The 12584-nt window shown below is 36.1% G+C and overlaps 1 protein-coding gene across 3 annotated transcripts; it reads right to left on the minus strand.

The window, feature by feature from the left end:
* Positions 1 to 314: 314 nt before the first annotated feature.
* Positions 315 to 12578, minus strand: CAV2 (caveolin 2). Of its 3 annotated transcripts, none has more exons than XM_015588362.2 (4): positions 12385 to 12578; positions 11931 to 12118; positions 7439 to 7604; positions 315 to 1393 (listed from the first exon to the last, which is right to left on the minus strand). In XM_015588362.2, the coding sequence occupies exons 1-3, from the start codon at positions 12532 to 12534 to the stop codon at positions 7454 to 7456; spliced, it is 489 nt and encodes a 162-aa protein (XP_015443848.1). In that variant the 5' UTR covers positions 12535 to 12578; the 3' UTR covers positions 315 to 1393; positions 7439 to 7453. The 3 variants fall into 3 exon arrangements, with proteins under 3 accessions (XP_015443848.1, XP_024901743.1, XP_006910652.1); XM_025045975.1 differs by having other exon boundaries at positions 315 to 1419; XM_006910590.3 differs by lacking the exon at positions 315 to 1393 and having other exon boundaries at positions 5336 to 7604.
* Between the last annotated feature and the right edge of the window lie 6 nt (positions 12579 to 12584).

Genomic DNA, 12584 nt, shown 5'->3' on the forward strand with positions numbered 1-12584 from the left:
AAAGAAAACAAGATTATATTTTGTGATCCAATTAATTTTTCTTTGTGTCATAGTAAAACGTTGTAAACCTTCGCCCTTCAAAGACATCTAAAATATTCAATTAACTAGCCTGGATTAGAGCAGGGAGGAGAAGAAAGAGGAAAGGAAAAGAAGGGTGGCTGGATCTGCAGTGGCCATTGCCAATGATGAGAAATGCAAAGTTCGTACCCTATGATAAGCGTCCAGCATGATCATTATTGCAAAGGAGAGGCAGCATTAGTATATTAGACGTGAATGAAAAATTAGAGAAAAAAATGAGCATGGGGATCACAATACTCATTATCACTATAGAAAAATATTTATTAAAATTTTATACGTGTAAAATGGAATCCTATAATGTTCAGTAATACCATCTAGTACCTTAGTAAAAATTACATATGTGTATGGAGATATTTTTGTATATATATAACTTCTTACTCATATAAATATATACATACAAATGCTGATAATGTGTAGAGAAGCTATCACACATACACTGCTATTGCAATTATAAATTGTAAAAAACTATTGAAAGCAGTACGATAATATATAACCAAGCCATTAATATGATTGGATACATAAATCCAGTTTTTCTGCTTTGGAAATTTATCATGAGCAAATTATTCTATAGGAGGAAATTAAATTTGCATACGGTTTTTCCTTGGGATTTCCAAAATAAAATAACTGACAATAAGATTGCATCGCATATTTAAAGATGTACAAACTAACAAGAATTCTAACTACATAAAAATATAAAATATGGCCCTTATCTAGAAAAATATATGCTTTGTTTAAATAGAAATTATTACTGAATTATTAATATTTTGTGTCCAGGTGTCTAGTATTGAGAAATATCATCATTGTGTTTTTTATACATATTAAGAAAGTTTGTTAAAAGTAGTTAAATTTTATGAAATTTACAAAACATGAGAATAATGACATTTAAAAAAAACACCTTTTTTGACATTAGCTGGAGTTTAGAGCCTAGAGCACAGATCATACAGAAAAGAAAAGAGTGTGCCAAGGAAAGCAGAATACTGGGCTGGGAGAGGCTCAAGGATTAGAAAGGGGGCAGGTGAGGAGAGTACAGGGAGCCCAGATACCAACATGAGGGGAGCTCTAACCATTGAGGATTTGGAATTTACTCCACTGATGGGAGAAATGGAAAAAAAGATGCTTCTCAGAGTATGAAAGGTGACATGACTGAATGATGAATAAAAAAGAAAGAACAACCATGCACACATTCTAGAAATAGTTGATAATCTCTATAGGGATTAAGAGCTTGAAATCTGGTGTCAGATTCTTTTGGCTCAAATCCTGACTTCCAGTGTGATCTTGGGAAAATTCTTCAACTGCAGGGCATCAGTTCTCTCATCTGAAAAATGGGGATAATAAGAGAACCTACATCATAGGGTTATTGTGCAGATTAAATAAATACCCAGCAGATAATAAATGCTCGAACATAAATGTTATTGTTTGTACCAGAGATCAAGATTCCAACCCATTTCCTTCCCAGTAAAAGAAGCATGTTAATCCTTGTCACTTGACCCACTGGGTAATGGTGCGTTTATCCCTGCAACTTTCCAAATGATTCCTTGTTTCACTGCCCCAGTTAGCTGAGCCAGCAGTTGGCTGGAACTGCTGTGCCATTCAGCTAGAGAAGCAGGACCTGCTTACTGCCCTTCTTACCCCTTTTGTTACTGGCAGGTGCTTGATGACAAGCTACTCAGAGACAGGGAAAGAAGAGAATACTCCAGAGATGACCTATTGCTCTGATCTCCTCCTGATCCATTTATGTCTGGAGAGATATTTACCCTGGGTTACGTGCCATTTCTCACTTTGAATCATGTCTCTTCCTTTTTCATAATTCTCCACCCCTACCTTTTCCTATAATGGCAAAATGACTTCTCCAGCCATGCAGCTAAGCTGAGTGACCTAACACGTCCTAGTGCAGGCAGATAGGTGTCTCTGTCCTATTTTTGGATAATTGTTGAAGTGGTGTCCTCTGATTTCTCTGACTGCTGCATGGTCTCCTTTCTTTGCTACAGATATGTTGCAGCAGTCAACAGCATAGAGAGACAGATGGTTACAAGTTGTAGTTCAGTTTTCATTTTAACTTTTGCTCTTCTGCAATTCTCTTCAGGGGACATGGTTCTCGCAGAGCCCTCACACCTCTCCCAGGGCCCTTTTCATTCACTAAAACATAGACAACTTTCCTTTATTGAAAAGTCTTTAGCTGACTTCAAATCCTTCCATCCCTGTTCTATTTCCATTGCCCCTTTACTAGGAGTCCAACAGCAAAACTGCGAAAGATGAGGATTGTGTCATTGGAGACTTCTGTTTTCCCTTTTCTGTCCTGATTTTCTGTTTGGTGGCTGTCTTTTAATCAGTGTATGGTGCTCTCATACAGTCTCTGCTCAAGGCCCTCATGTTTGGGTCTTTTATGTAGTTTTCAGTATCTCCTTTTAGAACGTCCATTCATACTGAAGTAACGATCGACTGCTAACAGATTGAAACGTTACCCCACCTAAAGGGTATCTTTCACTTAAACAAACATCTAGGTATAAGATTCCAATGGTGGCATTTCAGATGCAGTTCGAAGAAAGAAGCTGAAGAGTGAGTATAAAATGATTTAAAAATACAACAGATGCCTTCTTTTGCTCATTTGGTAATTCGAAGGTGATCAGGGAGGGAAAATTGGGATGATTAAATTATGGAAGCCCAAATTATTTTTACTCCTGATTATCTAGTATATCCTTAGCCTCTGCTCCATCCTCCTCCAGTTTCTTCCCTTGTCCTCCCTACATACATATATACCTTGAAGGAAGAAAATATACCAAATCCTGATGTAGCAGTGGTAATTTTTCATTACAGCACTACCTACTTTTTTTTATTCTTTTAAAGTTTCTTAAAGTAATGTGCAATCTTGTAAAAATTCTTTGGGCCATTGTTATCTTAGAGAAACATTCTAAAATAACAAAGTTGCAAGCTGATTATTTATAAGATTTCACCACTATGCCATTTAATTTGTCCTGGATTCAAATGAGACAATATATGGGACTGTGTTTTCTAAACTGTAAAATGCTATAAAAATGTTTCAGTATTATAAATTTTGAAATAGGAAATAGCATAATAAAAGAAAGAGCAACATTCTAAACTGCCAAAAAGTATGTTTCCAAACCAGTTTCTGAGTGTTAGTGTTTCCTACCCCTGAAGATGTGAGATAAAATTAAGAGAATTGAGAATAAGAACTGGCAATATCCCAAAAGATGAAAATACACCTGCAATGCTTACGTTTGTTTTAGTTTTACTAACTTAATGATCCTTGACTGAGAAACTGGTGCGAAGAAAAATCTTATTAGAATCAGTACATTTCAAACCACTCTTACAAATGAAGAAAATTATGAAGTCAAATGTGATTCTTACTCTGGCTCAGAAGTCACCCCAAGTTTTTAATTGTTTATTCACATAGTCATTCATTCCGAAAATATTGATGGAACTCATTGTGTGCTTGGTACCATTTTAGAATCCCAGGAAACAAGAATGAAGTCACGTTTTTTAGACCTAACTTTCAGTCTAGTGGGGTTCATTAACGGGGTTAATTTTACTGTATGGTAAATCATAATAGAGATTTGTACAAGATTTTATGTGAAGGCACAGAAGAGGTACTTGATGTGGAGGAGTTTTAGAAACAAGAGGGATTAGACAGGCCATGAGGAGAAGAGTGATTCTGGCATGAGGATGGGAGAGAGCCAGGCACCCAGGAGCAGCATGGGCACCTCAATGAGGGCTGCAGGAAGAAGTTGCCGAAGATGACAATGGGTTGATAGGGAAGGCCTTCAATACATTACTCAAGTGTCTGGATTTTATTCTAAGGGCAATCACACATACAATTGATAGTTTTAAGCAGGAGAATGACATGAGAGTCTTGATGTGAGCACTTTTTTTTTCTTTTTGCAGAGGAAGATGGATTGGAGACGATCATACTGAAGGTTGGGGGTGAGGCCAGTTGAGAGATTGCGGTAACTAGCCAGGCCAAAAATGAAGACAGCAATGATTATGGTGGTATAGCATTGATTTTGGTAGAAAAATCTTCAAATAAAATTAATTTTAATTAATTTAAAATACAGAGTAATGTATTATTTTGATGAAAAATTTCACAATAATAAAGGCTTAGAATTGTTATAAATCTAGAAATCCCTGTCACAAAGAACCAAAGCTACATACACAGTCTCATAATCAACCGAAGAGTGAAAGCAAATGTATTAACTATTGTATTTGAAGCACACCAGCCCTCTAATTGATAGAAAATTTATGAGTTTTAAAAATTCCTGGACTGAACAGATAGATTGGTTTGCATATATACATAGCCAAGTTTCCACCCTACTGAAGTCACAGAAAACAATGAGTTAGAATGCTCCCAAGAGATACTTTAGTCCAATCTTTTCATTGAAGATAAGAGAATTGAGACCTCCGAGATTAAACCATTTGCAGGAGGCGATAGACCTCAGTAATCAAAGTGCTGGGACTGGAATCCAAATGCTTGACCTGGAGGGTAGGGCTCTTCTTCTTCTTTGTCTTCTTTTTTTTTGAGATTTTTTTAAAATTATAAAATTAAAGGTGACACTGGTTAATAAAATCAAATAGGTTTAAAGTGTATGATTAAATAATACATCATATGTACGTTGCACTGTGTGCCAACAGTTTCCCAAGAAAGGCCTCTAAATAAATTCATGGGATGTGCATAACTATTGAAAAGAGAGACTTTTAAAAGTTTGTTGAAACTATAAAGAGTATTTTAAAAAGGCAACACCTGCTTTGTTATTAGAAGTTGGTCAGTTTTCCAGATTAACTGACAAGAAAATCTATGCCAATATCAGCAACTACTCTTTATATACTCACTTTCCAAAAATAATTTTGGAACCTAGTCAGGCTTCATGGTACCAGTATTCAAGTACATGTGATTTATATTGTTTTACTTTCTTACTTAAAAAATTAAAAACAGAAATATCAGTTTATTTAGGATTAGCAAGATACTTTATTTCATGAAGAAGATGAAATATGATGGGTTTGTGAACAAGTTATTCCATACTATTCATCAAGTGATAGAAAAATTTAAAGGGAACCCTTTTAAGTGCTGGGAAAACAGAATTAAATTATCAATCTCATAATTTTTTCACAAATATATTCCTGAATAAACACTAACTCATGTATTTTTCTATCTGTTATGAGTTATTAATAAGGTAAAATTAACTTAATAAGGTTCTTTATTGATCAGTTCTATATTTAATATAATAAAAGCAATAAATATATTTTATGAGTTTTTAGAAAGTTTATTACGGATATTGGGAAAGTCTTGTTACCTACCTTTCCCCGACACTGGCTAAAAGAACAGACATGTTTGCATATGAAACCTGGATCCGCTTGGTACAAAATTTCAGTATTTGAAACAGTTAATGGCAAATCTCAATAAAAATTCATTTTGAAAGTATTCAATGCTTTTCGGAAATCAGGAAATCATATGTGTCACTTGTTAAAAGTTAATAGGTTTTGTTATATGACTTTGTGTATATATTTTGACTTTAAAACTTGCCAGTAGCTATTTGAAAAGACAGAAGCTCATGATTTATTTAAATAGATATTTTATTAATCAAATACTTTGGCCATTCGACATTTCCAAATGTTTTTTTAAAAAAACACTTTAAATACAAGCTGCAATTATAAAGTCATGAGACTGATTGACCTTTTTAACTAACATAATAAAATCTAAGCAGTCAAGTGAGTGGTAATGCTTTAAGGTAATAATCATGAGGCCTTTCCTAAAGATGTTGTAATGGCCTAAGATAGTTTTAAAAAGTCTCTTTTGAGGCTACCTTCAAAAAAAAAATGAGTTTCATAATTTATTCATTTGCTCTGGTCCCCAATAGTATTCCAGTTTGATCATCCTTTATATTTACTAGTCCTGGCAATATGGAAAAATAAAATTAATCTTCATTGAGAGAATATTTGTCATCCATGAAGATATTCAAAGGAATGTTAATTCAGGTTCTGAGAGTAATTCTGAAATTTGAGCATTTATACACTTTTAAGTTGTGTAAATTATAGGAACCACTCACAACATAGGCAACTTTTGTATATGTCTATCATTTTGGAATAATGAGATTTTTAAGACAACAGTGACTGAAAACATTGAAATAGGATTCTAAAGTTCAAAAATGATAATAATTTTATACTGTGTAACAAAACCCATATTAGACAACATATTAAAAGTTTGTAGCTGTTAGTGTTTAATTTATATATAAATCAGTAGCATGGGCCCAACAAGTTGACAACTTTCTTGTAAATCTACATGAATCACTGTAGTTAAAATTGTACTTATGTGTCAGAAATAGCCTTTATTGTAAAATATTATTAAATAGCACCAATATTACTTGAAGATAAAGTGAAACATTAACAGGAATGCAGCATACATGTTGAATTTCTGGCTAGACGAAATAAGAATTAGATACAGATTATTTTAAGATCACACCCAGATAAACATTAATTATAAAACATTTCAGGGTTTTTCTTGGAAAAGTTAGAAAGAAAAGCCTAGTATATTGCTCTTTTACATTCTATCCCCAGAGAAGATATATATGCTTACATAATCAAGACAGTGCAATCTCACCAATGAAGTTCCTGGTGAAACATACATTTACTCATTCTATATATTAGCTCAATAAGATCATAAATATAATAAAAGTGCTTTAAAGCCATCTAATTAGAGCAACATTTAATATTAAGTGCAAAATATACAGTAAAATAAAACATCTTGTTAAATAGGCCCATAGGTTAACAATATCTTATTTAAAGGAACCCATTTGCTTGAATCTATTTTCACATTTATTTTACTATATTTGATAGCCCCTATCACCACTGTACAGTTTCGTTATTGCAATCTCTAGGATATTTGTATATCTTATTTCTGCTAAGTATGTCCATGACTTTACCTGCCAAGGCAATTTAAAAAATATTACTTCCAGAGGTAAAAAAAAAAAAAAAAAAAGAAAAGAAAAGAAAGAAAGAAATGCTCTATTTTTATGACAGTTGTAGATAAAACCATTATATTATTTGTGAGAAATGTCCCTTGATCATAATAAATTCATCATGATAAAATGTATATTTTTATACTAAAGCAAAAACTGTCTGCCTTTAAAATTAAGTGCCAACCTACTGCAATATTCTCATTATAAAGTTAGACATGAAATCCTTGATTATTAATGAGAAAAGCATTATTTGGAAAGATTTGCCAATAACATTTCTAACTGTGGTTTCCCATCTTAACAGTTTTCTTAATTAGAACAGTTGGGGAATGAACAGAACAGTAGTGTTTTTATGTTATAACAACAAAGAAAGTATTACAGTATCCGAATCTCCAGACCTGGTGTCCAAGTGTTCAGTCATGGCTCAGTTGCAAGCTGACAGAGGAGAAGATGCGTCCTACACTCGTGGACAATGGGGCAATGAGAACATCTGTCACACTCTTCCATATCGTCTGCACTGAAGGCAGGACCATTAGGCAGGTCTTGACAAAAGGCATTATAATCCTGGAATGGAGGAAGACAGATGTATAAGGATTATTGGTGTTACTAAATAAGGCCACTGACTCTTGCATATGTGTGAAAAGATATAATAATGGCCTAATTCATCTAAATTTGGCTGAACATTTGAAACAAATAAATAAAAATGACCTACATAATGATGAGATACACAGAAGACATACTGCTTAAAGAAACAAACAGGCATGTAGATGAGAAACAATAACGTTTCCATTGGTGCTATCTGAATCAGTAAAACAAAAAAATAAATAAAATAGTGAATTTATCCACCGGATCTCTGCCCCTAAACATTAATCTGCTAAACTCTTCATATTTCCCTGTGGTTGTATTTCCTGAGCCTTTCCTGTCACCTCATTCTGCTTCCCTCTCCCCTGGGCCAGGCAGGGTTGGACACTCCTTTTCTTTGTGTTTCTAAAGTACTGAAACAAACTTCATAATGCTCAAATTTACCAAAAAGTATCATAAATTAAGCCTAATGGTTCTGTCTTTTCTACTAGAAGTTCTTTAAGTGAGGCCATCCTTGACCCTTGGTAAATGTTGGAGCTGAAGTGAATTTATCATTCTGTTATCGTTTATTTTTATTTTCCACAGTAATTATATACACTGAAAAAGGCTGTGTGGTATAGTTAAAAGAGCCCTGCAATGATATCAGAACTCTTAGGCAGGAAAAACTTGACTTTTCTGAAATTATTTTTTCCATATGCCTTTTCTTAACATAACTACATATTCTCATATTCCTCAGGCTGGTTTTCTGTATAATCCTCTCAGTAATGTTTTCTGTTGCAGTGGTGCTCTGCTCTTTAAGCACAGAAATGTCCGTAAATTCTCAGGCATTGCTCATAGCCTCAATGGAATTTTTACTATTACCTGGGTAGGTACAAGGAAATAAGGTTGATTTTCTTGATTTGCTATTAAAATGTAATTTTAAATAAAAGTCTGTAGTACTTAGCCTAAAGTGAAGGAAAGATAAGAGAACTGTCTGACCGGGTCATTTTTAGAATACTGAATTATTCATATTGTCTTAACTTGTGTTTTGTTCCAAGCGCTAAAGACTTGAAGCAATCTTTAAAGAGAATTAATTACTAGGTGTTTCAGAGCTAAATAGGTGAATATAAATCTGAATGATGGCAACTTTTGACCTCTTATTCCATTACATTTCTCATTTTATCTGTGGCTTTGGGTAAATCACTACAAATTAGAGTAAGAACAGGAAATCTTACAGATTGGCTATCAGCATTAACACGTATGCACCCTTGAGATGTCTATATAATGCTGTCATTATAATGAATAATAAATAGAACTATTTCGAAGTCAGAATACATAATGAAAACAATTATAACAAAATAATCTCAAATTCACAAACTATAAGACTTAAGTTTAGATCAGAAAGCTTCTTAACCAAATCCACTTCATTCAGAAAATATTTCACTTTCTTTTCTTCCTTAGGCTAAGGAATTTTCTATCCCCATAACTTGTTAGGTGCCCATGTCCTAAGAGGGAATTAAACTCAGGACAAAAGTAGATTTTCCAGTTCAGCAGAGTGCCAGAGCCCACATTCAAGAACTTCAGTTTGTTCATAGGATGTGGTGCGCTCATTTAATTTTATTTTCTTTAAGTTGTTAAGTTGTTCTCTCACTACGGATCAGAGGACCCAATGATCCTCTGAGAATGAAATCACGTCCTCAACATCCCAAATAGCTCCCTTTCTGAAACTCCAGGCAATTTGAATTGATCCAGTCTGATAATTTATAAGATTATATATTCCTCTATTGAATAATAAAGCGCTTAGGACAAAGACTTTTATTTAGCTTTGTATTAACTATAGCGTCATGCAGATTGCATTGTTATAGCAATTTGCTTCTGGGAAATGAAGCTGCTACTATTGCATTCCCATCAGTGGGACCACGCGTTTGAATTGCATCCCAGCAAAAATAAGGGGTAAGGGTGCTCCAGCCACATTTCTTTGATATGATTTACTTATGACCAATAACCTGCAGTTACCAACTGGAGGCTGTCTCAGGAGACTTGGATCCTAATGACGTAGGTACAACATCACCAGACTGAGTTCTGGGTATTTGTTGATGTTGTTGTTGTGTTGCTGTTGTTTTGTTTAAAGAATCTGAAATTGGATCAGTTTGTGATAATGTGATGTGGTTGGAAAACCCACTACTTCATATTTTCAGTTTTTGGTCACAAACTTCCTGGTAAAACAATAAACCCCCACCTTTTATCAAAAAAGAAAAAAAAAGAAAAAGGACAGAAAATAAAGAGAAACAGGTTTGTTCTCCTATAAAGCCTCTCCTTGATCCATTCTTACCGTGTCACAGGAATGTAGTCTATTAATGATAAATCTGTTTAATCGAGGTATAAACTAACTTTTAAGCATTTTATTTGCAGTTACTCCTCTACTTGCAATCACGGCTGCCTGATGACAAATGTATGATGGTTAAATATTAATGTCGTACATGAATGTAATTTGAAAAACAAGCTAAAGTTAAATAATACATTTTATGTGGCTGAAAAAGAAGTGGTTTGATGATTCACCATTGGAAGCACTACATAAAAACGCCTATCATTCTCAGGAGAGCCAGGTGGAAAGAAGCATCATTTGGTTAATTGTAGTTTTACTTGTATCTTTCCACCATTTAGAAAATGAGAATGCTTTTGTTTTCAATTCTTCCACAAGTGCTTTAGAAAAACCTAGCTTTGTTGACTATAAACACGGCACTCTATATTTCCAAATACCTTCATAGTCAACACTTCTTAATATGCTTTGTGGTTACTCAGTTTTTCATATTTTCGAAAGTGAGAAAATGACATAGAGGTTTAGATAATTAGGAATCCAAAATTTTATAGGCTACTTAGGCATCTTTAAAAATCTATGTGCTAAATGTCAAAATATGAGCTACCTGTATACATCTGGCTTTTGTGGATCTGCTGATGTGTAAAGGCAAAGATTTTCATTTCTTTGTCAGTCTTTTGGCACTTTCAACATAGTTTAGTTGTTTATAACCTTTAATGATCAAAAGAATTGGTATTCATTGTTTATCCTTTACTTATTTGGTGAATTTTTATTTATTCTTTAAAAGCCTTTTAAGACTCTTCACTCTACAAACCTTCCCCATGTCTCCCTCCTCTTTGACAGATTTAAGTGAGTTTCTTCAGTACCCACTTCTACCTAGCCAGGTGCCCTGATATACTGGGAGGAAGCTGAAGGCAGATCCTCTTATTCATCCTGGGCCCAGTGCCCCACACAAACTATTCAATAAATTTCCTTGGTTGCACTAAACAGCTAGCTAACTGACTAACGAAATTGATTCAGATGATAAAGGGGAATGAGAATAACTTTATAACTTTTAACAATGGTCTGTGTTAGGGTGTAGCAAATACCATATAAAGTGATTGGGAAAGGCACGGAGGCATCTGGAGTTATACATTTCACCAGGAAGGCCCTAAAGCACAAGCTCGGCAACTGTTGCCATACTAGAGATAATCTGAATGTTCTTCCTCAAGTGGATATCCTGTAAAACAACCAAACTTCTTGGTAAAATACGACATTTTCCTTTAAAAATTTTACAATGCTTTTAACTGTTCTCCAAAGATATGTGATGCATTTTGTGTTTGTTACTCAAAACATCTGATCAGTGTTTCTGTATTTATTTTCCCTTTAACTAGATGCCACTCCCATTTGTTTCTCATAGAAAAAAAGTTAACTTGGAGGCCTTCTCATTTCACTATCTTGCAGTTTGAGTTTTCATTCCTTTGTGGTTGAGGGGGTGCGGGGGGTGCTCATCTTAACTGCAGCACCTTGAATCTCCTCTGGTCTCATCCTGGCCATTCCTCTATAGCACTGCTTAACAGGTCTGACATCCCTGTCCAGTGATATTGCCACTGGCATTCTGCTCAGAGGTTACTTTTGTTTTACCCCAAGCACAGGTGGTGACTGAATAAAAGGTGATGTTATAAATAAGAGCCCTGCCCAAAACCACAGACACAAGTCATAACACAGCCCCATGAGAGAGCAGCCTGTGGCAGGAAGCTTGGACTCCAGTTAGCTGGGCCTTAGCATTCAAAGGAAAATCACATCCGAGGACAGAGGGACATTCCTTCTTCTATTTAAACTCCTAACTCAACCTATGAATCTAGAGAAAGCTCACTGCCTTTCAAGGTCTTCCATTATTATCACTGTATCTGGAGCTGATGTGAATTCCTTCCCGGGCAAGCACACTTGGAAGAGGGAAGGACAGAGGGCAGGTGGCAAAGAACATTCTTATATTTTAGAAAGCTTGTCCACCCCGTTATGCCCGTTCTCACCAGATGTGCAGACAGCTGAGGGTGGCAAAGAGAATTCCTGCAGCAAAGGCCAGGGGGATAGCCAGGAACACTGTCAGGAACTTGTAAATCACATATTTGCTGACTTCAAAGAGGGCATGGCTGCAGATCCACACTTTGTCAAAGGAGTGCGCAGACAAGGGCTCCGCGATCACATCTTCGAAGCCCACCTGCGGGAGAAGCAACAAGAAAGGACTTGCTGGGATGCCCTATCTTCTATTAGGGTCACGGTAGGCGCACAGGAATTTGGCTAAGAATTCCTGGCTACGCAGGCAGCCAGCGGCTGGTAGATTCCAGGTCACGGACCCCGCGGGGGCTGACCCAGTGGTGAGGGTGAGGGGTTAGGGCAGGGGTAGAGGGGACACCCGCATGCCCAGGCCGTGGCGGGGGCTTGGACCAGCCTCAGGCTCAGGTTACAACCCACCCCAGGCTTCACCTTGAGATGCGAGTTGAGTCTGTTCGGATCTCGATCCTGGCCAGAATCCGCGAACTTCTCGGGGTCGGCGTAGTCTACGCCGCTGTGGCGGCTGTAGGAGTCGTCGTCCATGAAGAGCTGGACGTCCGCCTTCTCAGTCTCCAGCCCCATAGCAGCCCTCGGTGCGCGGCGGCTGCAGCCCGGCTGGCGCGGCGCGGCTC

The sequence above is a fragment of the Pteropus alecto genome, unplaced genomic scaffold (genome assembly GCF_000325575.1).
Source record: "Pteropus alecto unplaced genomic scaffold, ASM32557v1 scaffold22, whole genome shotgun sequence".
NCBI classification, from domain to species: Eukaryota; Metazoa; Chordata; class Mammalia; order Chiroptera; family Pteropodidae; genus Pteropus; species Pteropus alecto.